The sequence below is a fragment of the Sapajus apella genome, unplaced genomic scaffold (genome assembly GCF_009761245.1).
Source record: "Sapajus apella isolate SASKATOON/1434 unplaced genomic scaffold, GSC_monkey_1.0 scaffold35, whole genome shotgun sequence".
NCBI classification, from domain to species: domain Eukaryota; kingdom Metazoa; phylum Chordata; class Mammalia; order Primates; family Cebidae; genus Sapajus; species Sapajus apella.
In genome coordinates this window covers 12,777,284-12,801,931 of record NW_022436975.1, presented here as the reverse complement: position 1 = coordinate 12,801,931, position 24,648 = coordinate 12,777,284, and the positions used below count along the sequence as shown (strand labels likewise).

The 24,648-nt window shown below is 39.2% G+C and overlaps 2 protein-coding genes across 7 annotated transcripts in view; one reads left to right on the top strand and one right to left on the bottom strand.

Annotated features, from left to right (window-relative positions):
• ASPH (aspartate beta-hydroxylase) overlaps window positions 1-6,809 on the top strand; it is a 228,001-nt gene extending 221,192 nt beyond the window's left edge. For all 4 annotated transcript variants that reach the window (XM_032296180.1, XM_032296179.1, XM_032296178.1 and 1 more), the window contains one exon: window positions 4,534-6,809. In XM_032296180.1, coding sequence (XP_032152071.1) covers window positions 4,534-4,684 — 151 coding nt within the window. In that variant the 3' untranslated portion in view covers window positions 4,685-6,809. The remainder of the gene's footprint in view (window positions 1-4,533) is intronic.
• Window positions 6,810-7,256: 447 nt separating this feature from the next.
• Window positions 7,257-24,648, bottom strand: part of CLVS1 (clavesin 1) — a 198,422-nt gene continuing 181,030 nt past the window's right edge. For 2 of the 3 annotated variants that reach the window (XM_032296185.1, XM_032296186.1), the window contains exon 6: window positions 7,257-8,628. In XM_032296185.1, the coding sequence (XP_032152076.1) occupies window positions 8,541-8,628 (88 nt within the window). In that variant the 3' untranslated portion in view covers window positions 7,257-8,540. Of the gene's footprint in view, window positions 8,629-20,339; window positions 22,099-24,648 lie in introns of those variants that run through there. The other variant, XM_032296187.1, reaches the window with a different exon arrangement.

Below are 24,648 nucleotides of genomic sequence, written 5' to 3'. Positions count from 1 at the left end.
CAGGAACAGTGGCTCATGCCTATAATCCCAACACTTTGAAAGGCCAAGGCAGGAGAATTGTTTGAGCCCAGGAGTTGGAGGGCAGCCCAGGCAACATGGCAAAACCCCATCTCTACAAAAAAATCCAAAAATTAACTGGACATCTTGATGCATGCCTGTAGTCCTAGGTACTTGGAAGGCTGAGGTGGGAGGATCACCTGAGCCTGGAAGGCAGAGACTGCAATGAGCTGTGATTATCCCACCACACTCAAGCCTGGTGACAGAGCAGATCCTGTCTTGAAAAAAAGAAAGGGTTGGTGGGGAGGAGAGAAAGAGAGAGAGGAAGGGAAGGAGGAAGTTCCAGCTGTGAGCCAAGGTTGCTGTCTAGGGATAGAAAGCAGTGCCCATCCCCAGTCTCTACTTCTCTGAGTCCTTGAACAAAGACTGTGGCAGTACTTCCGGGCAGACCTCTGTCACAGGCCACTCTGAAGATCGTTTCTCCAAAGGGCCAATTCTATGTCATAATTCCAGTGTAACTTAATCTTATTTTGTGGAGCTTTGCTCACAAAGCAAGTGGCCTGAAAACTAGTTCTTTGCATTCTAATGAGAGTCTTTGGTTTTCATTCAGAAGCAATTTAAAGACCTTTCACATCTTTATGCTCCTCTCTCTTTGTTGTGGGAAAAAACACACATTCTTTCCCAAGCAAGTGAACATCTCTAATTTAACCTGGAGTCACTTAAGTCTGGACATGGCTTGGATGAGGTTTTATTGTTCTTCCATTTTCCCTTTTTAGGTGAATTGTGACTGCAGTTTAGTCATTCTATCTCTCATAACTGATTGAAAGGCACCATTTTTTTAAGAATTCAGAAGAAATCTACATTAAAGAATCTACATTATGTAATTGATTATCTTTGTTATTTGCTGGGGAAATGTGTGAAAGAAAGTGGAAGGGCAAATATAAGTCTAACAGTACCCACTTTCCCCATAGAGTTTTGTGACCCTAAAACAGGCCAATTAACACTCTTTGGGTTACCTCTCCAAATTTCTCATTTATAAAATTGGTTAATTAATGGTTTACATTAATCTGTATTTGACTTAATGTATCTGGAAAGCCACAAGCCTGTGGTTCTTAAGTTCTACTCTTATATGCACTGATGTTCCATGAGTGGTGACCAGTGTGTTCTGCTGCTAATAACTTCTCCCAGTTCACAGGGAATTTAAGTTAATGAATGGAATGCTTAAGGCCTTTCTCCCATAAAACATTTCTAGATCTTTGGCTTTGTTATACCTATCATAATCTAGTAAAAAATGTCTTTTGGGTGGGCTAGAATTTTCTCTTCCATTATTTTAATTGCTTCTAGTATTTTAAGTAGTTTCCAGGTTCTCTGCCACCCAAAAAACTGAAAATCACTTGTCATTGCTGAACAAAGTGCATTTCACAGATTCTCTGAAGATGTTTTTATGTCTCATCTCCCTGGGAAGTTTTTAGTTGTCTCAGAGAAAGGCAGATTTCATACAGAGCGATGCCAGGGTCGTTTCTGGTAACATACTACTCAACATTTCACCTCTGTCTTTTATTTTTTCCCTATTTGTCTTTATATGTTCATTCCTTCTCTGTTTTATATTCTCTGTCATTAATTGAATACCTACTATGTGCCAACCATATGCTAATCCTTGCATCAGCTGCGCAGATGAAGATACAAAGACTCAATTATGCTAAGTAACTCACCTTAGGTCCCATAAGTAATAAATACCAGAGTCAAGAGGCTTCCCCTCAAAGACCATAAATTCCCATCTTGCAGTATTGCTTCTCTCTTTCTCCTCTATCACGTGCTCTCCTTTTCCTTTCCCTTTTTTTCTCTAATTAATTGTAGTAAAACACACATAACAAAATTTACCATATTATCCATTTTTAGGTGTGCAGTTTAGTGACATTAAGTACATCCATAGTGTACAACCATCACTACAATCTATCCTCAGAACTCTTTTTAACTTGCAAAACTGAAACCATACTCATTAAATGATAATTCCCATTCCCCTCCTCCCACCAGCCACTGGCAACTACTCTTCTGTTTTCTATGAATTTGACTACTACTCTAGGACCTCAGATGTGTAGAATCAAATAGAAATTGTCTTTTTTGAGTCTGGCTTATTTTACTTGGCATAATGTCCTAAGAGTTCATACATGTTGTAGCATGCATAAAAATTTCCTTCCTTTTTAAGGCTGAATTAATATTCCATTGTATGTGTACACATTTTGTTTGTTCATTCATCGTTAGACACGTGGGCGGCTCACACCTTCCGGCTGTTGTGAATAACGCTGCTGCTGTGAACCTAGGTGCACTGTCTTTCCTTTTGAGTATACTTCCTCCCTCATCTTCTGCATAAATTTTAGGTTTGTCTGTGGTACTCATTGACATTGCTTAATCCCAGTGACAACACTAAGACCTGGAAAATGACCACCTAACTGTAGAAGCTGTGGACTGTTTCACTGATTTTTCTTGTCAGTGTATTTACCCCCCTTAGTTCTACCTTTCTTCTCAATTTGGGTTTTGCATGGTAATGAATGCATGCCTGTCATCTGCTCCCGAGTCCACAGATTTCTGCCTTTTGCTACCCTTGGATGGAACTCCAATGAAACTCTTTAAACCTCTAGAGGAGTTGTAAAAGAGCCAATCAACATGTGTGTGTGGAAGGCAAGACATGAGGCAAGGGGTATTAGTCTGTTTTCATGCTGCTGATAAAGACATCCCTGAGACTGGGAAGAAAAAGAGGTTTAATTACACTTATAGTTCCACATGGCTGGGGAGGACTCAGAATCACAGCAGGAGGCTAAAAGCACTTCTTACATGGTGGCAGCACGAGAAAATAAGGAGGATGCAAAAGCGGAAATTCCTGATGAAACCATCAGAACTCATGATACCTATTCACTATGATGAGAACAGAATGAGGGAAGCCACCCCGCCCCGCCATGATTCAAATGATCTCCCATAGGGTCCCTCCCACAACATGTGGGAATTATGGGAGTACAATTCAAGATGAAATTTCGGTGGGGATGCATCCAAACCATATCATGAAGTGTGTGAGATAGCACAGTGGGTGGAGGCAGGAGGGAGGGCAGTAGAAGTAGAGGTTTAGTTCCCAACTTCAGTGAACTTTTAACTCGCAAATACTCATTACTTTATCTGTTAGTTTATGTAGCTTGGAAATTTTATTGTCAGATTTATTCAGTATGTCAGTTATTTTCCACTGAAATGATTTTTGCCCCTGCCCCTACCCTGGACATTTGACAGTGACTAGAGATGTTTTGGTTGTCACGACTATGGCAAAACCCGCAATTACTTTTGCACCAACCTAATAGTATAAAAGGGATGCTACTGCCTTACAGTGGCTGGAGGTCAGAGATGTTGCTAAATATCTTCTAGTGCATGGAACAGCCCCTACAACAAAGAGTGATCCGGCCTAGATGTCGGTAGTACCGAGGTTGTGATGCCCTGCAATATATGTAGTATTGCTCAGTTTATATTGGTTAGTCAGCTAATATGGAACATAAAAAGTCACCATTAGTTTTCTCAATGAAAACAACTTTATGATAATACAGTAACTTGAAATCAAGCTAGCATTTCCCATGCTATAATTGTCATTATTTGCTAATCCAGGATATAAAATTTTCAGTGCTTTAAGGGGAATGTTAGTAAAGAAAATTTTCTAGCAAAAAAAAATTTATTTCAAAAACATAACTTGGTATTTAATATATTGGCAATTAATATCTATTAAAAAAAAAACCATCGGTGTAGCTCATAAACTCTCTTTGGATTTGAAAAGTATTGTGTGACTGCGTCCTGTATGTTTCTCTCTTAATAGACTAACACTATATTTAGATTTTAGTCCTTATACAGATATCTTATGAGGTAACGTTGGAAGCTCTATAGGGTATTTTGCCACATTTATTTAAAATATTCCATGGATAACCCACTTGCATAGAAGATGATACTAAAAATATAAACAAAATTCATTCCCAATCTGCCCATTTTCTTTAGCCGGAATACTAGCTAGGAAACTCCTAATTTAGTTTTCTGCTTTATGGATATTGTGTTTCGATAGATTCCTTTCTTCCATAAAATGAAATTTGAACAAGTGGAGTGAGCTGAAAACACAGTTGATTGGAGATGTGCAGACCCTGTCAGGTGTCCTGAGAGGCATAGAGATGCCCGAGGCCAGTTACTGCCCTTATGTCTAAACCAGAATCATTGCAAGACATGTCATAATATGCAACATAATTACAGGGCATGTAATAAAACCAGTATGTCGTCTTCACCAATCCCCTGTCGTTTGTACATCTCCAGTGCTGAGCAATGAAAACTGATGTTCATAACAAGATTTCTGAAACTCTTTCCTAATCATCAAGGGAAGAATAAATTTGGGCTTGATGTTCTATTTGGTTATGTCTCAAAGGTTGTTACCAAAGGTACTTCTCACACATGTACAGGAGTTGATCCTCAGACACCTAACCACACAAAGCTTTATTCAGGAATCTTGTCCTTCTGTTGCAGGACCTGGGAGGAAGGCAAGGTACTCATCTTTGATGACTCTTTTGAGCACGAGGTATGGCAGGATGCCTCATCTTTCCGGCTGATATTCATTGTGGATGTGTGGCACCCGGAACTGACACCACAGCAGAGACGCAGCCTTCCCGCAATTTAGCAGGAATTCATGCAAGTTTGGGATGCTCTGGAGAGAGGCTGCCTTTCTGGTTCCATCTCCTTGGGTGTAAGGATAGAATTTTGAACACTAAGACTCTTAATTCCCTTGATTTGCAGCCTGAATAATTCTAAGCCTCCTCCTAGGGTTAGAAGACACTAAAGGGAATATTTACCTCGCTGCAATTCATTTAGAAAACACCCTGCTGGGTGTCATCCATTGACAGCGCTGGTCTTCTGCCGGTATTTAAGGTGAGCATTTGATAGCTTCTACCTTACCAGCCAAAGGTATTTTTCCCACATAGAATAGGTCTAAATCAGTGTATAATGAGAATATATGTAGAAACTGTGAATGGATTGCTTTAGTTTGTAATTTTTCTATGCAGTTATATTTTTATAGTGTAGCTAGGCCATTTTGTCATCATGTACCACTACATTTTTGTTGATTTTAATGACAAGCTGTATAAATGCTTTACTTCTAGATGATGTTTAATGGTAGCATTACTGGGGAACTCAGACTTCCCTCTTTTAATTCTTCTTAGTAAAAGACACTCATGAAAAAAGCAGTTTTATTTTCCTAATACAAAAAAGAAAGATGTCATGGTGCCAGTGTCTATGAACTGTACCCATCCTAACTCTCAAGTCGTTTGTTTTTTTTAAATCTTGATTCAGATCCTCCTCTCACTACACTGGTGATGGAAATATTGTCAAAATCATATTTCTTTCAAAGAGGAACTTTTCACACTGAAAAAAGACTATGGGATTATTTTATATTATAAAAATCCCACATGCTAATTTTTTAAATGCCAAATATTAGAGGTTCTGGGGAAAAGAACAGTTTATGAAAATAAAAATATGTTATATTTCAGGGTCAAGTGCATAGGTGACTGATAGGGAGTCTGGCTCCTGGCTGCTTTGCCATCCATGAGGCATGTCCTTGGGATTCAGCTTCTTTGCCTATGGTAGATCCATGTGAATGACAGGAAGCCAGCTCTTCTTGGAGATGATTTCCGCCACAATTCTGTAGCAATATTAAGGATGGCAGAGTAAAAGGTCACCAAGAATGCCAGGATCTTTGTCCTGGGTGTAGAAGGTCCAGATTGCCTTCCTTTTTGATGAAAAAGTCTTAAAGACTGTCCCATCTCCCTGGCTTGAGAAACTTCTGCCATTTTAAACATCACCATGAAATAACAATTATTATCATCTATATTTAGTTTCAACATTACTCACAACGTAGACATAACAGTTGAAAATGGTCTTGCCTACTCATTCCAAAGATGATCAAGTCATTAATTTGGTAAACTATTAATGCATCAGACTTTGTATTTTTTAAATCAAAGCTAACTAGAAATGTTAGATATAAGAATATAATGATATTCATGTGCTGAATTCTAAGCCAATATGAACAAGAATGCTGCAGGAATGGCACATAAATCAACAAATTTCAATCATAGGTAGAAAACACTTGTACTTTCTTTTCCATCTAAAAACAAAAGTAGACTATCTCATTTAAAGAACAGTTCTTTGTAATTGAAATTGACCCTTTTTGGTTGACCTTAAGAATGTTAGCTTCCAGTGGATGAATTTGCAAAATACTTTTCCTGTTCTTCTTCCGTTTTGCTGGTATTGATAAACCCCACTGAATCAGATGAAGAGGCATGGGAGGGAAAATATCCGAATTACTAAAATTGAGAAGAGAAGGCAAACTCTTGAAAAGTAAATGGTATTTGTGTCCTTCAGTATTTATTGAACAGAGGAAATAACTGGCAAGGGCAATACAATTCAGTGCTCATGTAGTAACATTCGTCTCACTTATTGAATTTGGTTCTCATATGTATATTGCGTACACATAAAGAAATTCAAACTATAAGTCATCATCATTGAGCCATCATCTTACATTCATGTAATGAAATTATGGAAGAAAGTAAAAACTAGCTCTTAACTTAGTAAATATAATATGGTATTTAAAATCAGGTCACTACAGTAGGCTTCTAAATATTGCCAATTGAAAACTAAAAATGGTATTACTGTTGCAAAGTGTTGTCAGTAATTGGCTCCAATAGCATTGTAAATACTTGGATCCCACAACTATTTTAAACCCAAGCAATAAAGTGGATTTTCTAATTCACATAAATTCTTTATTTCTCTTACCTATGTCTTGGTAACATAAGAAAAGTGTTTCCATCACTGCATTGGTAGAATTAGTTCAATGTTAATATTTTTTGTGATTTAAAATGTCTACAAAATGAGTTCATTTAATTTATATTGTGATGCAGTTGTTTGAGAAATATTTTTAATTCTGTTTCAACTTTATTTCTCCTAGGTTGTAATATAAAAATTACTTTCGTTATTATTATTTACCAGTAGGGAAAAAAATAAAACATTAGATCCATTGAGATTTATTATATATCCAAGATTTATTACATATCTTTCAATATTACATTGAAAGATATGTAATAAATAATGTTAGTAATAATATCTAGCAGGGGTGATTATGACCAGTTGAATCATCTCTTTCCTTTGAATTATTTAGCTAACAAATTAACTCTCCCAAATATTTAAAATGTAAAATCATATTTTACTGCTCATGATTAACTAAAATATTTTTGTTTGTTTGACATTGAGCACCAACTGGTCATACTAATAAATACCCATGTCATGCAGATAGCTGGGCAAATAAGAGACATCTAAAAATATGCACTGGTCTTGGAAAACATGGCACAAGTAAGGATATCATATCGTATGGTGTCTGTTTATTTTATATCTGATTTCCTTTGAATGGGTAGTTGGGGACTCCATTTCTAAGGAGAATAGATAAATAAAATGACCTTTGGCATTTCACCCTGCATCTCTAGTCTTCTCTAATTTCAGTACCTGCATATTTAGCCATCCGTATGGCCCTTGATCCATGATTGAATATTTACCCTCTCACCAACAACCATGTTCTTTCTCCACATCTTTAATAGTTGCAGGAGGGTTGGGGGGCAAGGGGTAAATGGTTTGATAGCACTTTTCTTTGCTGTAGTGACCCAATTGAGGCAACTTGAATGGATTCATTAATCACTGACATGTGTTTTCAATGAGATGTCTCCTCTGCACACACACTGCACTAATGGGCTCTTGAGCTGCCTGTGGGAACTCACATTGCTGAGATGAAATAATCATATTTCACGTGCATGTGTCTTCCTTTAAAATCAGCTCATGATAGTCAGCTAGTGGCCTGACAAGAGATATAACATCAAAATAATTTTTTGCAGGATATCAAAATAAGCAAACTTTGCAAATACTCAGACCTATGAGAACATGCTCTTAGGCTGAACAATTCGATGCTGGTGATTAGTTCAAAGGAAATAATTTAGTAAGAATGGAAATTACTGGAGATACTATTATCTCAGGGTTTTGTACTACATTAAACTTGACAATGGTGTCTGCACAGTTTAACTCTGATACATTTACTTGGAAATGCACTTAAGTTTCAAAAACTGGAGAGGGTCCCTGGGTGATACCTCAGAAAAATTCTTGTCCTAATGCAGTGTGTGCATCAAATTTATTTTTAATTTTTTCAATTTATTTGCTACCATAAATATGAAAGGAGGGAGAATCTTTTTTACATAAATGCCTTGCACCATCCTCCAATCCCTTTGCTGGAGAAAAAAAAAAAAAAAAAGCATCTCTCAAGTCTTTGTCTAACTTTGGCTGCTCAGACCGATGGCTGGTGACAGTCACTGCATGGGGTCAGGAGTGGAGTACCTTATGTCAAGCAAAACACACGTGTCCGTGTGGGTCAGTTGCGCATGTGCTTCCTGGGTGGCTGATACCACTGAAGGCCAATGTGCGGGAGCATTGGGGTGACTCAGGGTTCAGTCCAGAGCCAGGAGTGGCTGAGTGTTCTCATTCTCTCCCTTCTCCTCATGTTTCAGCGTCCCAGCTTCTACCACAGACTGAGATCTAACAAGAGGGAAGGGAAAAAGAAACAATTACAAACAATTCATGGTGACAATTTTGGAACCTTTGAAGACATTCAGATTTTATGTTTCTCTTTTTAATAAAGACACTCAAAAATTAACTAGGTTCAGTGACACATGCCAGTAGTCCCAGCTACTCAGGAAGCTGAGGTGGGAGGATTGCTTGAGCCCAGAAGTTCAGGCTGCAGTGAGCCATATTGTGCCACTGCACTCCAGCCTGGGTGACAGACGTAGATCCTGTCTCCAAAATAAAAATAAGAAATAAAGACACTCAAAATAACTACACAATGTACTTCCTTTCATATTTCTGTTTTTCTTACTTTTGCTTGCCATACCATATTTTTATGGAGAGAAGCATTTTGGAGTATTGGAATATTCTTTGCAGTGATCTCTTCTCTTGGTAAAAGGGACATATGTATTCTAGCCACACTCTGCCCCAGCATCTAAATATCCTGTGTACCTTGAAATATATAAAGTTTGTTGAATTTTTAGTTTTAGTGTACTTTTTAAACCCTTTGTCTCTCAGAGTCATTGGAAACTACCATGCATGATGTTAAGACCGTGAATCAGATGATAAAGTTAGATTCTGTCCCTTACAGGCTGGGAAGCTTGAAGGAGTTCTTGAAACTCTTTGGACCTTGATTCTCTCACCTGTTTACTAGAAGTATTACCTAATTCCCACAGTTGTTAACTAATAATATGCATAGAGCATTTGGCATGGAATTATAGTTAAAACTTATGGAGCACTCTTATGACCAACCACTATTGCAATACTAGTAATGATCTGTAGCTTTTGATGTGTCCTTTTATATTAGAATGATTTTTTTTCTAAGTTGATATAAATTCAACCAAATTATTTTCCAGCTTACAGAGAAAATGTTATAAAAAAAGCTATTATGCAGTAGATATTTAATCAATGTTCACAACTAAAAACAAATTATTCCTTATAAAAATGGTTACATTTTTACTTATTCAAATAAGTAAAACTTACACAAATGTGCTAAATTGTTAACTTAGTAGACCTGGGGTGCCCAAACCCTACACATTACAAGTTTTCAAGACTGGCCTTTGACTGGCTCCTCTGTGCCCTTAGAATGGCCTGCCTGATAAGAAGATCTTTGTATATCTGAGACCTTGGTTCATGCCAAGTAGTTTACGCTAACAGTGTGATTTATAGTACATGCTTGCTTTTGTGTGTCTGAGCTTTAGGTCACACTGTTTCAGTTTGACCCTTTTAAGGCAGCAAGAGTGTCAGAGGTATCTGAACCAGAGCAACTCCATCTTAAATAGGAGCTGAGTAAAATAAGGCTGAGAGCTGCTGGGATTCATTCCCAGGAGGTTAAGGCATTCTTAGTCACAGAATGAGATAGGAGGTCAGCAAAAGATACAGATCGTAAAGCCCTTGCTGATAAAACAGGTTGTAGCAAGGAAGCCAGCCATAACCCACCAAAACCAAGATGGCCATAAGAGTGACTTCCAGTCATCCTCACTGCTACACTCTCACCAGCACCATGACAGTTTACAGACGCCATAGCAACGTCAGAAAATTAACCTATATGGTCTAAAAATGGGAGGCATGAATAATCCACCCCTTGTTTAGCATATAATCAAGAAATAATAATAAGAATGAGCAACCAGCAGCCCTGTCTATGGAGTAGCCATTCTTTTATTCCTTTACTTTATTAATAAACTTGCATTCACTTTATGGACTCACCCTGGATTCTTTCTTGCTGAGATCCAAGAACGATCTCTTGGGGTCTGGATCGTGACCACTTTCCGGTAACACCTTTCTGGTGAACCATGAAGGGATGATACGGTGGAAACCCCCGACCCAAAGGCTAACTTTGGGTAAGTGGTGAGGTCCGGTAACAAGAGAAGATAGGGAAAGGCTGAGGACTGAGCAGTTAGGGTCAGTCACAAAGGTACTGCACCGCCCCCTGCCATAAAAACCTGGACACCAGCACACAGATGAACCTTCATAGTGGACAACACCTTATAGATGTTGTCACACATTAATGCTAAGAGAATTAAGACAACTAGGATCTTACAGTTAGTCTTTCCTGGACTCCTCCCTATGTACTGTTTTCCATTCCTAATTACAATCTATAGCCTTTTCTGGAGTAAACCATAACTGTCAGTCTAACAACTTTTCTGTGTCCTGTGGGTCTTTCTAGGAAATTATGGAGACATTATCAAAATTATCAAATACAGATAAGGGTGGTCTTGAGGACCCCCTCAACACAACATACAACAACAGTATGTGTGTGCATGCCATTGTTCTAATAAGTTCTCGGCATGTATTAGCTTATTTTCACAACCCATAGTTGTGTATTAACATGTATTTACATTGACATATATTAATATTCCATTTTTACAACCCGTAGATTTTATAGATGGAAGAAACTAAGGGACTGAGAAGTCAAATGATGTAGAAAAGGCAACACAAACAGGAAGCGGAGAAGTTGACAAGTTTTATCACCACCACACAGCTCCTGGGTATACCTAAGGCCACAGGGGTGTTTAGCTAAAACATCAAGTGTTCCTTCCACCTCACCATAAAAATCATTGCTGTTGTTTTGCCTAAGATTTCTGTCTCCTTTCAAGATATGTATGTACTATAGAAAGCATAAAATTAAGAAATCAAGAAGAAATTAGTAGAAGTGTCTCAGAACAATTTATCTCTAATGTAACTATCAATCCGTTCAAACAGTCCAACCTTATATACCAAACTGAACCTTTGAAAGTGAAATGGACTCATTTACTGCTGGGATGGGGCAGAGGAAGGAAACCCTAGGCAGTAGTTTAGCCCCAGCTCCCTAACACATTTCCAATGCGTTTTTCTCTCGTTTTAGTTTAAGGCTCAGTGCATGTGGGGAAGGGAGAAGTGTAGATTTGTATGAGGAACAGAAAAGCAGAAAATCCAGAGGCATTAAAACAAACAGCAAGCATGAAGACAACCGGGGGAGCACAACCACCTACACATGCCAACCTCCCTCCAGCACCTTGGACAGCTGCCTGTCTGCTTTGACCTACGGACCCTGTGGAAATGGAGAATATTGATGGCCGTCTACTTTTACAGACCTTACACTCATTTCCTTTCTGTCATACGACTTCACTTTATTTCACAACATGGCATGTGAACCACAACCACAGAGTTAGAGGGAAACAGTGACTTGTCTAGACCAACCTGAGAGGAAATCTTCAGTAATGAACTGGGCAACCTCTTCTTGAACATAACCAACTTGAGAAACCTGCTCCTCCATGCTCCTGAAGAGGCAAGTCAGCTAGAAAATTCTTCTTTACACTGAACTCAAATCTGCCCTTTTTCAACTTTCAACTTATATATACAATTCCTGGTTCTTTCTCCTGGAGCCACCAGAGTAGATGCAAGTACCTTCCAGCCCTCCCACACTCACCCAGCCAAGGCTAGTCAGATTCTGCTTGTGCCAAGGTTTCTAAAACTGACCACCTTAGCACTCTCTTATATCTCTTCATCAACTGGCTGGGTTGTCCACATACTCCTGGTGTGGCCTCAGAATAGAGTAAAATAATTGCTTCACTTTCTTGATTTTCTTTTTTTTTTTGTGTGTGTGTGTGTGTGTGTGTGTGTGTGTGTGTGTGTGTGTGTGTGCGTGTGTGCATGCTGTTTACTTCTGTTGAGGTAGTTTAGAATCGCATTAGCCTTTCTGGCACTGATACAACACAACCAATGGGAAATTTGGCTGTATTTACACATGCTGCCATGCTGCAGTTAACCATTTCTCTCCCATCTCAAAGGTGCATGGTTGAGTATTAAATTTCATTTTCTTGAATTTGTTTCATGTTTCCAATCTATCTCCATCCTTTTGGATCTTGAAATTTGCTACCCATCCAAATGGTATCTGTGATTTTTGTAAGTTTTGGATCTGTTTAGACACTTTCCCTTCCCCAGTCTTGGGAGCCACTATGGGAAGAAAATCAAATTCTCAATTAATGAGTTTTTAAAGAATCACTTATTCACACACGCATGCTAAGAAATGTTTGTGAACACCTGTTGTATGTGACGGACTATGAGCAATGTGCCAAATCATTCTTTTGTGGAAACACTGCTTCAGTTATCCAGCCATAGACCCACAAATAGACTTAGAATCACTGTGACAGGTACCCCATCACCCACTCAGGAGAGAGGGAGTTTGGGGGAGGGAAGGTGTTGGATATGAAAGGAAAGGAATGAAGAAAAAAAATATTTTTCACACATTATTCATAGTCCTTGTTCAGGTAGCCAACTTTCACTCCCCCCTCCACATGATGGCAAGTTGGGATCTATGTGATTCTTCTAATAGATGCACTGGCAGCACAGACCCACCCAGAATGCAGGCTCTCTCTTTCTTACCTTAGCCAATAAACTGCGTGCTGTGATTGAATGGTAAGTAGCAATAGGACAACTCTGAGATACTGAGCCCAAGGAACCAAACATAACTTTTCTTTTCTTTTTTTTTTTTTTTTTTTTTTTTGAGACAGAGTCTTGCTCTGTCATCGGGTGCCAGGCTGGAGTGCAGTGGCACAATCTCGGCTCACTGCAATCTGTGCCTCCCGGTTCAAGCAATTCTCTTCCTGCCTCAGCCTCCTGAGTAGCTGGGACTACAGGTGCACACCACCACACCCAGCTAATTTTTGTATTTTTTAGTAGAGACGGGGTTTCACCATGTTGGCCAGGATGGTCTTGATCTTTTGACCTTGTGATCCTCCTGCCTCGGCCTCCCAAAGTGCTGGGATTACAGGTGTGAGCCACCGCGCCCAGCCAAACATAACTTTTTATTTTTCTGTTCTACATTTTCCCTGAGTGAGAAGATGACCATAGTCTTTTTATTTTCAGCACAAAATAATTCCAGTTACCTGGTCACACAATAAACATTTAATATAAGTAACACACTATAAATATTATGATGTATTTTAAATTCACTGAAAAAAAGTAGAAAGTAAATGTTGCTTTTCAAAACCTGTAGAAAAAAACAATAAAGCCAAGAGAAACAGCCTTTTAAATCTTGTCTTCAGTACATTCAGCAGATTCAAAATGCTCTCTGGAAAGACCAATCAACTGCTCACATCACTTCTAAACAGAGTGCTTAGGAATTCTCCACTTAGTACAGTAACTATGGAGAAGCCACTTGCTTTGAGGCTTTGTTGTCAAGATCACTCTTGGTGGTAATCTCTTCATTCTGTGGCTTTGCCTTCTCACAAGAAGCTAAATAAACATTTCTCTTGAGTTCTCTTTCCAACACTGAAAGTCAGCTTAACCCCAAGGGCAGGCAGAGATGTGATTTATTTCAGCCATCATTATCTCAGTGGTGTAGTAGGCAACTTTAACAAAGGCTTCATTCTAGCCTAGAGAGCCACATTTTGTTTTCCTTCTATTATCTCTCTCTCTCTACCCTCCTTTACTCTGCCCTCCCTTACTTCACCATCTTCCATTCTCTCTTTCCCCTTTCTTCCTCAAAATTGGAACTTTCCCCACTTCATAAAGGATCTATGGCTGTGGTTTAATTTTTACTGATTCTAGCGGTGATCAATGCTCATGAAGAATGAGATGAAAATGGAAAATGTTGGCCATGATTCAGTCCATTCTGCACAGACCTACAACTGGGCTGAGAGTTCTGCTTTCAGGCCTACTTTTACATTCAAAAATTTATTCAGCTACCTTATCTCAGCAGCTAACGCTCACCTTGTCTTCTTACTAATGAACTACATAGCCTTCTTGAGCTATATGGACCCCAATAAAGGCACAGGAATGCTGCTCTCCAACCCAGGCATTCACCAAAAGTCACAGAACACCCCAGCTACAAGGAGCCTCAGGGGAGATTCAGGCAAACCTGCATTTGAATCAGTTTCTACCCATTTGTTTTCCAGGACCAACGTCATCATTTCATCAGGATGTATTCCATAGTACCAGCTTGCTTTCTTAAAATCAACAGCACACTTGGTTTTATGGAATTGCCTAATATGTTAGTGATCCTATGTGAAAACTTCTAAACAGGAGGAAAAAAATTTTTTTAAGATATCTTCAAGTAATTATAAGTAATTCTGCTCAGTTTTTTTCCCCAAATAACTATCAAGGAATTCCCCAGAGAAGATCTGGCATGGGCTTGAAGAACGATGGCTCCACCACATGCTTTGTGATCTTGAGTGAATTCAGCCTCTTCATGTGTGAAATGAAGATAGCATAGTGGCCACATCATGGGTGCTGGTGATGATGAGGATTAGGTAAATTAAGGTGTGGAAAGTGTTTAGCTCAGTGTCAGCTGGGTGTACACATTCTTTTCAACTCTTTTTATTCTTCTGTTCTTTTTAACTCTTATTATTCTTCCCTGTGTGCAGATAAGAAAATTAAGGTCCAGGAATATTGAGTTCATTTACAAATTTAGCCACAAAGAATGAACTGAACTCAAAATTTCCATGGCCCCACTAAAAAACTTACAAGAGAGAATTGTATGTACTGACACATTATATAATCTGATAATAAATGAAAGACTAACATTCCAAAATGGATGAAGTCTAATATTTAAAAAAATCAAAATAATTGATAAAATTCTACATAAAAGCTAACCTTATTACCTTACTTAATATATTGTAATTTTTAGAAGTAACACACAAATTTCCATCTCATTAACAATTATTTAAGTAGCTTTCAGTGCAACATAGTTATGCCTGTTTTCAACTGTGTAAAGCTACGAGGTTTCTTTCTACCATAATGCATTCAATAATGACCTGATAAAGAGTCTTAAGGAATATTTGTAGGACATACATTCTTCTGTTCAGCTACCAAACTCTTCATACTCAGAATCATCCTAGCAGGCAAAATGATTGCACTCATTGGCAACAATTAATATTTACTAAACCCAATAAATAATTTTTTATGAGAAGCCTAAGCAGCAAATCTTTTCCCTATCAAAGTAGACAAAAACAAATAAACCTCTGTCTGCTTTGCCAATACAATTTGCCACAATTTACTGAACTGCAAATATAAGAAGACCAGTCCAAAAAAATAAATATTCTATAACTTTTGAAACAAACTATTTTTAGAGTGAGCTAAGCATTGAATTCCCAGCACTTGACTGCATGTACTATAACTCATATATCATGTATTTCTACCAAAATGTGGTGGACTTGCACACCATCTTGTAACAAAGAAGAAAGACCCTGCTCCAAAAAAATAAAAAAAAAAAAAAAAAAATTTTGGTAATGTGCACCTCCAGAAAGGATGGAAGTGGGTAGCTTTCATAAAAAACTGCACTGTCCTGACCACAAGGGGCTACTGAGGACTTGAACTTGTGCCAGGTTGAATGGAGATGGGCTATAAAAGGTCATGTACACACTAAATTTTAATGACTTAGTACCAAAAAAATGTAAAATAGCTCACTAATATTTATTTAAATCACAGTGAAATTATAATATTTTGGATACATTAAGTTAAAGAAAATATTAAAATTAATTTTACCTGTTTCCGTATATTTTTGTAACATTTCTATTAGACATGTTACAAAATTACCTGTGCTCAAAATTACATATGTGGCTCACGTTTTTCTGTTGGATAGCTTTAGTCTGGAGCCCCATTTACCCCATTATGCTTGTGGCTCAATCTAGAATAATCTAGTAATCCTCATTTAGAAATCTATAGTCATATTAGAGTTTTGGTGACAACATCAGTGTCTGTCATCACTAAAACTCACAGTTCTAAACCCTTTCCACGTATTACCTCGTTTAGTTCTCAAACTGACACTCACAAAGTGCCCCCCTCCCACCCCCATGACAGAAGAGCCATGTTCTTAGTATCACTGTTGTTGTTTAAATTCTGACTGGAAAGAAACTTTAGGTTAAACTCCATTTATCTGTTATCATTCATAAAGGTGAAATTGTACCTGTAATTTTATCTCAAAATTAATAAATAATATGAATAAAACTCGAGGAAGTAACTGTTGTCTGTGCTTTTTCCATTTGTATTTTTTCATGCTATTTTCTTTAGCCAAAATATTATTTTTCTTGCTTTTTCGATCAAGCTAACTCTGCCTAGTTTTAAGGACACCTGAAGAACAGGTAGCATTCTTAGCTCTTTAATATTAGTTTCCCTCTTCTGTGAGGTTACAGCATCCAGGGAAATTGCTATTGCAACATGTAATGAAATATAATGGAACATCAAATTTAATCTCTCTTAATAAATTATGCATTTCTTGATGAAAAACAGCTTCAGGAAGTAATATAAACTACTTGAAAGAATAAGCTCTTTTTGAAGCTGTTACAGCAAAATGAACATTAACTTTCTGACTGCAGATGATTGTGGCTGCTCATGATAAGGGCCCTCTGAGAGCACTAGGCTATGGCTTGGGCACCTCCCCTTGTCAACTCATGTTGCTGTGCCACTATGGACCAGCTCATGCAGCTACTCTGATCCCATGTAAAACGATGGGATCACATTTGTAGCCACAAGTTTCTGTGACTTGTCACATTTAAACAACATCACATTTGTAGCCACAAGTTTCTGTGACTACTACTAGACTGGGCTACAATTGCCAATTGTTCTTGAAAATAATTAGATTTTATTTTTCAAAATTCTACAATTCACACTTTATTTGTTCTAATAGTCTAAGGGCTTCGGTACCTCAACATTTGCTTTAACTTCCTTCTAGAAAAACATAGAAAGCCTAAAAATTACAGAAGTTAGGCCTTTCCTAAAGTTAGTATGTGTCCAATACATTTAGGTTTCATGAGTCAAAATGATTTACCTCTTTTTTTTTTTTTTTTTTTTTTTTTTTGGCGGAGTCTGACTCTGTTGCCCAGGCTGGAGTGCAGTGGTGTGATCTCACTCACTGCAACCTCTGCCTCCAGGGCCCAAGCAATTCTCCTGCCTTAGCCTCTCAAGTAAAGTAGCTGGGATTACAGGCGCCCGCCCGCATACCTGTGTAATTTTTGTATTTTTAATAGAGATGGGGTTTCAGCATGTTGGCCAGACTGGTCTTGAACTCCTGACCTCAAGTGATCCATCCACCTCGGCCTCCCAAAGTGTTGGATTATAAGCGTAAGCCACCGTGCCCAGCCGATTTACCTTTTAAAAATGTTTTTCATTTCCATTTCTTTCTTTCCTTCCTTCCTTTCTTTTTCTTTCTTTCTTTCTTCCCCCCCTCCTTCTCTTTCCTTCTTTCTTTCTGTCATCTTCCTTTCTCCTCTCTATCTTCATTTTTATTTCCCTCCCTTCCTCCCTCTCTCCCTGCCTCTCTTTCTACCTTTCTCTCTCTCTTTCTCTTTTTCTTTTCTTTCTTTCTCTCTCTCTTGATTTTGGAAAAGATTTCAGTTCACACTTTATTTGAATATTTTAAGAAGTATCTACAGGAGCGTTCCTCTCCCCACAGCTGTTCTTCATCATAACAACAATGACAACCATTTGTTGAACACTTACTACATGCCAAATTCTGCACTAGGTATTTAGCCTGCATTATCTCTTTTTAATCCTCACGATAATCTTCATCTGTCACAGTTGCAGTGTAAAAAATAAAAACAAATACATTAAATAAATAAATAAATCTTCACAATAATCTGAGCTGAGTATTGTTAATGCCATTTTGCAGATCAGGAAACTGAGCCTCTAAGAAGGTAATTACTTTGTGCAAGTTTCCACAGTAAGTTGTGGCACTATAAATGAAACCCAGATCTTCTACAGTCCACATTCTTAAGCACTATCTCTTGTGCTATACTGTACAAAAAATACCTACAACTTGGTAAGAAACCAAAGGACATGAACATGTACATTCATCTTAGTAAATGTTAATATTCAAGTTATCATGAAACCATTTCTCCCATTGATCTTAATGAATGCAGTAGTTTACATTAATCAGCTATTAATTTATAAAAAGTTTGTGTTAGGCACAGCAAATGAAATTAAAAAATAGATCATCATAGAGAAAAAACTGTTCTAAGAATGTAGAGGTTATAGAATCATACTTTATCTCTAATTATCAATAGGGTATTATTTAATAATACTTTAAGATCTTTTCTTTTAAATGTACTGCATTCACCCAAATATACGGCAACATCTGTAAAGAACTGCAATCCATCAACACTAAATGTTGGTGAGAGGTAGAGAAAGGGAGTAGATTGGACTTAACTGAGAACGGAGTTCAGCTGCCAGAAGACACACTCATCCTGGAACTTGGAGATGGGGAGAAAGGAATGGGAGAAGGGAGCCAGGGAAGGCCACCATGGACACTGACAGCTGCAGTTGGATATTCTGCTTAATTGACCTACAAAAAAGTGTACTGCTCTTTACGAAACTATGCATTCCTGCCATATTAACTCACTCATCTGAGTTTTTGATCTATAAAATGAGGATAAATGATTCCCATATTCTCCACAGGGCTATGAAAAATAAAATATATAATAAAGTGCCTGGAGCTCTTTGAAGGCGAAATTACTTAAATCAGAGGTATTTATCATTTTACTAACACTTTCTTGAGTATTATATTTCTGAGCATAAACTACTGATACTCTGCCATATCTGATAACAGAGATAGCTATGTTTACCCACTTGAAGAAAATCAAGGAAAAGACAAAAGACTGAGGAAATAGATATGGAGCAATAGATTATTTACATTATAAAGGTATTCTTAATTTTACTGAGCAATTTATGGAAAAAAAATCCATTAAACAGAGTCACCTTTATACACTTGATGTGTGGGAGCATTCAAGACCATAACTAGTGTGTGTTGTGCCCAAATCCGTCATAGGAGTCCCAGCACGAGACGCATAGAAGTTGTAGAGGTTCAAGATTCAATGTGTGTAGGTTTCTTGACTTTTGAGGAGCAGAATGCACTACCACATACATTTTGGGTGTGGGTTCAGGTGTTCTGAGATGGTCAGAAGGAGTGTTAAATCCATGCATTTCAAACGTGGATATTTCTGGGAAGTTTTTTTCTACTACCAATCATAAAATAGCAACACAGAAAATGACTACAAGTGCTCTGAACAGTCATCTTCCATTAGAATTAGACTGGCACAAAGAGCTGCCAGTCAGTTTCACAGCATCCCTAATTATCACACTCCCTCTGAAGCTGAGGTGCACATGTTTAGTGCAGTTACTTTGGTAGAACAAAATACGATGTTCTGAAGCAGGTAGAGAAATGCCAGAAGCTGTCAATGGCTGAGAAAATGCTGATGACTCATTCCCTCTGCAGGATGAGTTTGAAAAGGATGGCTAGTGCTATCGGTAAACATTTTATAGTTGCGTTTTTTGAGAATGATGGTATGTTAATGGATCTTCTTTGATGTTACTAGATTAGCCTGAATATAAATTTTCTTCCTGAATATCTGTATCCTCCCCACGAGGGATGGGGTTTGGGAAACAGTGAAGTGCACAAAAATTATGATGGAGGAACTTGCTTTCCAACTGCCTTAAAGACCGGATTGGCCGGGCATGGTGGCTCACACCTGTAATCCCAGCACTTCGGGAGGCCAAGGCGGGCGGATCACCTGAGGTCAGTAGTTCGAGACCAGCCTGGCCAACATGGTGAAACCCCATCTCTACTAAAAATAAAAAACAAAATTAGCCAGGTGTGGTGGTGCATGCCTGTAATCTCAGCTACTCGGGAGGCTGAGGCAGGAGAATTGCTTGAACCCAGGAGGCGGAGGTTGCAGTGAGCCAAGATCACGCCATTGCACTCCAGTCTGGGCAACAGAGCGAGACTTCGTCTCAAAAAAAAAGGATGGAATTTGGGCTGGCAGGAATGTAGTCTGAGCACAAGTAAATGCCCAAAAAAGGTACTCTATAAACCACTGAAGAATGAATGAGTGAATACACAAATAGTGTGAGAACATGAAGTAGGAGACAGTGTTTTACTTAGAATAAAAAGAGCTGAATTTAAACTATTTTGCCACCTACTAGCTCCATGAATTGAGGTCATTTAACTTCTCTCTGCCTCAGCCACTTCATCTGTAACATGAGGATGATAACCTATCTATTCTTATCTACTTTAAATATATTTAAATATATTTTAAATATATATTTTTTATTTAAATTCTCAAAACTTGAATGGCTCAGTTTTCAAGAACCCTCTGAACAAGACCAGGGAACATCCATATTGCAGTCTGACATGTGGGAAACAACTGCACTCCAGGGCCTTGCCACTCAAACTGTGGTCCCTGGGTCCTCAGCCCAGGCAGAGCCTGGGAGCTGGTTAGAAATGCAGATTCTCAGACCCAGCCCAGACCTGCTAAATCAGCATCTGTATTTTAACAAGATCTCGGTGCTTTGTATGCTTATTAGAATTTTCAGAGCTTTGCTCTGGAGCAAGCAACAGCTCACACACGGGTAGGAAACACCGCAAGTGAATTGTATCTTAATCAAATCAACAAATATATATCAATCCCTTATTAGCAACAGGCATTAGTTTAGGTGCTGGGCCACAGGACTGCATTAATCAGATAAGCCTCAGCATACACAATTGGTCAGGGCTGATATAGACAATGAACACACAGGCAAGTGGAAAATTTGGGAAAGGGTAAGTGCAAATGAATCAGCGTGACAGGGAAAGGGGTCATGATACTTTAGTGAGGGTGCACCTCCACCAAGAGGAGTCTAGCCATGTGACGCATCTGTAGTGGGACCAGCTATTCCTCCTCATTTTTTCACCTGGAGCAAGAATTCAATGCTCTCTTTCTACTATTGATCCACAGTTACCTCCTCAGGTCCTCCATTTTCAACACTACAATTTATCATTCAACTGCAAAGATGTACTCTATCTAAAGTTTAAGCTACACAAAGGATTATTGAGATTCAGTTTGAATCATTGTTTTACTTTGGTTCAAATTAAAGATTAATTTCAAAATAACGTACAAGTTAGATTTTACAGTAATATATTCAGGTCAGGTCAGTAGCCTGAACTATGATTTTAATCAAATACCAAAGAATAACCAAATGACTTCTTGTGAGAATATTTCTTCTAACATTGTTCCTTTTTGCTCATTAACTCCTTTATTTATTCTTCATTTGTGGAATATGTACTGGACATTTATTTTTGGTCTGCCTCTGAGCAAGGCATGAGAAAAAAAAAAAAAAAACTAAGCAAAAAGCAAATATGCCACCTCTCCCAGTGAGTAGGTCTTTCCAAAGCTAAGCTCCCTGTCTGTGTTCTTGTTCTCATTCCCTCTGACCCCCTTGGAGGCATCGCTCCCCCGTTTATCATTCCCCCATTTATCTTATTTCTTATCACCAAATTTCAGAGCTAGGGCTCAGGGGAATGGACTGCTGCACATTTTCCATTAGATCACGTTGGTCAGTAACTGGTAATATGTTTGCCTCCTACTCAGCCCTCACAGGTCAACAACACCTGTGTCCCCTTATGTGTGAAGCCCATCCTAGCTTCCCTTCCTTTCCTCTAAACCAAGAATGCAAGGTCAGGCACTTCAGTCTTTCTCTTGGCCACACACTGAGCTCCTTTAATCAAATCCCAGCTCTGGATGACTCCAACAATATTTGTCTTCCAAGTCAGCTACAGAGCAGCTGAGAAACACAGATCACACTACCCAAGAATACAGAGGTCTCTGTAAACTCATTATTACCACTCCTACCAATACTTAGTACAGCATTCCCCATTCGATGTTTCCCCAAAGGCAATCTCAAGCCCACACATGTCTGTATCATCTTACCTAAAAAAACCTTCTGTACCCTAGCCTAATCTCATTCTTAAGACTTGCCCTGCTTCACTGGGAAAACAGAACCCATGGGAACATCCCAGCCTTGGGGCACCACATGTACAGGTGCCTGGTTACTGTGAAGAGAGCTTCTTGCTCTTAGAAAAGCAGCAACTTCCTCCACTCAGGCTTGGGGTCCTAACTCATCTCACCTGCTTGGTGTTACCGATGGTTCCCTCTCCTACATTCGCATTCTCCCCTTTTACTGAATCTTTGCTATTGGCATTGAAATATCCTAGGGTTCCCATTTTCAAAAAGAGAGGAAGATGATGAAGAGGTAGACAAAGTCAAAAAAATAAAAGAAAATAGAAAAATAGAACAAAACCAACATAAAAGCCCTCTGGATCCTCACATACCTCTCCAGATACAAATACCTCCCATAGCTTCACAGCCAAACTTCATAAAATAAGTGCTTATAGTCTCTCTCCCTCTGTTCACCTCCTTCCTACTTCTGAGCCTGCTGCATCTTCAAGATCATCCATGTGACTCCACCACAGCTCTTGTGAAGGCTTCCTATGACTTTCAAGTCATTATGTTCAATGGATACCTTTAAATCTTCACCTTACTTGGCTTCTCAGAAGCAGTAAATGGAGTTGACTACTCCATCCTTCCTGAAATCCTCACTCTATTCCTTTGGTTTCTGCAACACCACATCTTGTTTACCTCCTACCATTCTCTGTATTTTTTGTCTTGTGCTGTATGACATTCAAATGCTGAACTTCCTCTCAGCTCAAACCTAGGAACTCATTCTTCTTTTCTTTCTGCAAGCCCTCCCTGAGAGTTCTCCTCCATGCCTGTGGCTTGCATCCGCTTCTTTATGCCTTTGAGTTCCTGATTTGTATGTCCATTCCAGAATTTCTGAGCTTCACAACCAGGTATCCAACAGCGGACATGACCACTGTAACCAGGTACCACACAAGCTCTCTCACTAATCATGTTCAACACTGAATTCACAGTCATCTCCCCAGTCAGCACCTCTTCCAGAGTTCCTTATCTTGGGAAATGGAACTGCTTTCCATCCAGCAGCATTGCATCTTTTATGCACGTAAAAGACCTCTGGGCATTCCTGAAGCTTCTTATTTTCATCCCGAAATCCACTTGATCATCAGTGGATTCACTAAATATTTTTGAGTCCATCTTCTTCTCTGTACCTCCATGCTCAACACCCCAATTCAGGCTACAGTGATTTCCTGCAGTAGCCTCATATATTCTTCTACTATTCTTTCCACTTGCCATTTGTTCTCCTCACAACAGAGTGAAATTTTAATAAACTTATCTATTCATTTGCACTTATCTGCAAAAACCTTTCTGAAACTTTCCATTGCTGTAGGACAAAGTCCCATATTCATATCTGCCCCATGCAGCTCTGCATGGTGGGCCCTGGTACACCACCCTGGTCATTTTCCCCCTTGCTTTCTGCCCTCCAAAGTTTCTGGTCTTTATTATTATTATTATTAATTAATTAATTTTTGACCTCTGAACTTTTTTATTGGCCTCCTGCTCCCCAAATGGTCCCCTGCTTCTGCTAGCTTAATGTCTCAGAACTTTGGTGTCGCTGGGCTCAGACGCCACTTTGCCATCCATTATCCGGCAGGTGATGGTCTCTTGGATGGTTTGCATGGAGTTGCTGCTGTCCAGGCATCACCAAGATTGAAGTACTCGCCATCTTCCAGCAGGCGGCGGTAGGTGGCGATCTCAGCCTCCAGCTCAACCTTGATGATCAGCAGGGCCTCATACACCTGGGCCTGGCGCTGTCCCTCTGCCCTGGTCTGTGCTAGCTCTGACTCCAGGTGCAGCAGGATCCCATTGAGCTGCTCTATCTGCAGGGTGTAGCTGGCCTCCACCTCCCTCGGGCTGTTCTCCAAGCTGGTCCTCCTATTTCTCATGGAGTCCAGGTCGATCTACAAGGACTGGACTGTAGGTCTCAGCTCTTGGAGTGTCATCTCAGCAGCTCAACCTCGGTGGACTGTGTGGTGACCACTGTGGTGCTCTCCTCAGTCTGCTGAGACCAGTACCTGCCCAGCTCCTCTCGGTTCTTCCAAGGAAGATTGTCATCTGCCATGATCTTGGCAAGGTCCTGAGGTTTGAGGGCAACTACCTCCACAGTCAACCCAGAGCTGGCAATCTGGGCTTGTAGGCCTTTTACTTCCTCTTCATGGTTCTTCCTCATGAGAGCAGCTCCTCCTTGAGAGCCTCAACATCCATCTCCAGCTGCAGCCAAGTGACATTGGTGTCATCAATGACTCTGCGGAGCCCATGGATGTCACTCTCCACAGACTGGCATGTGGCC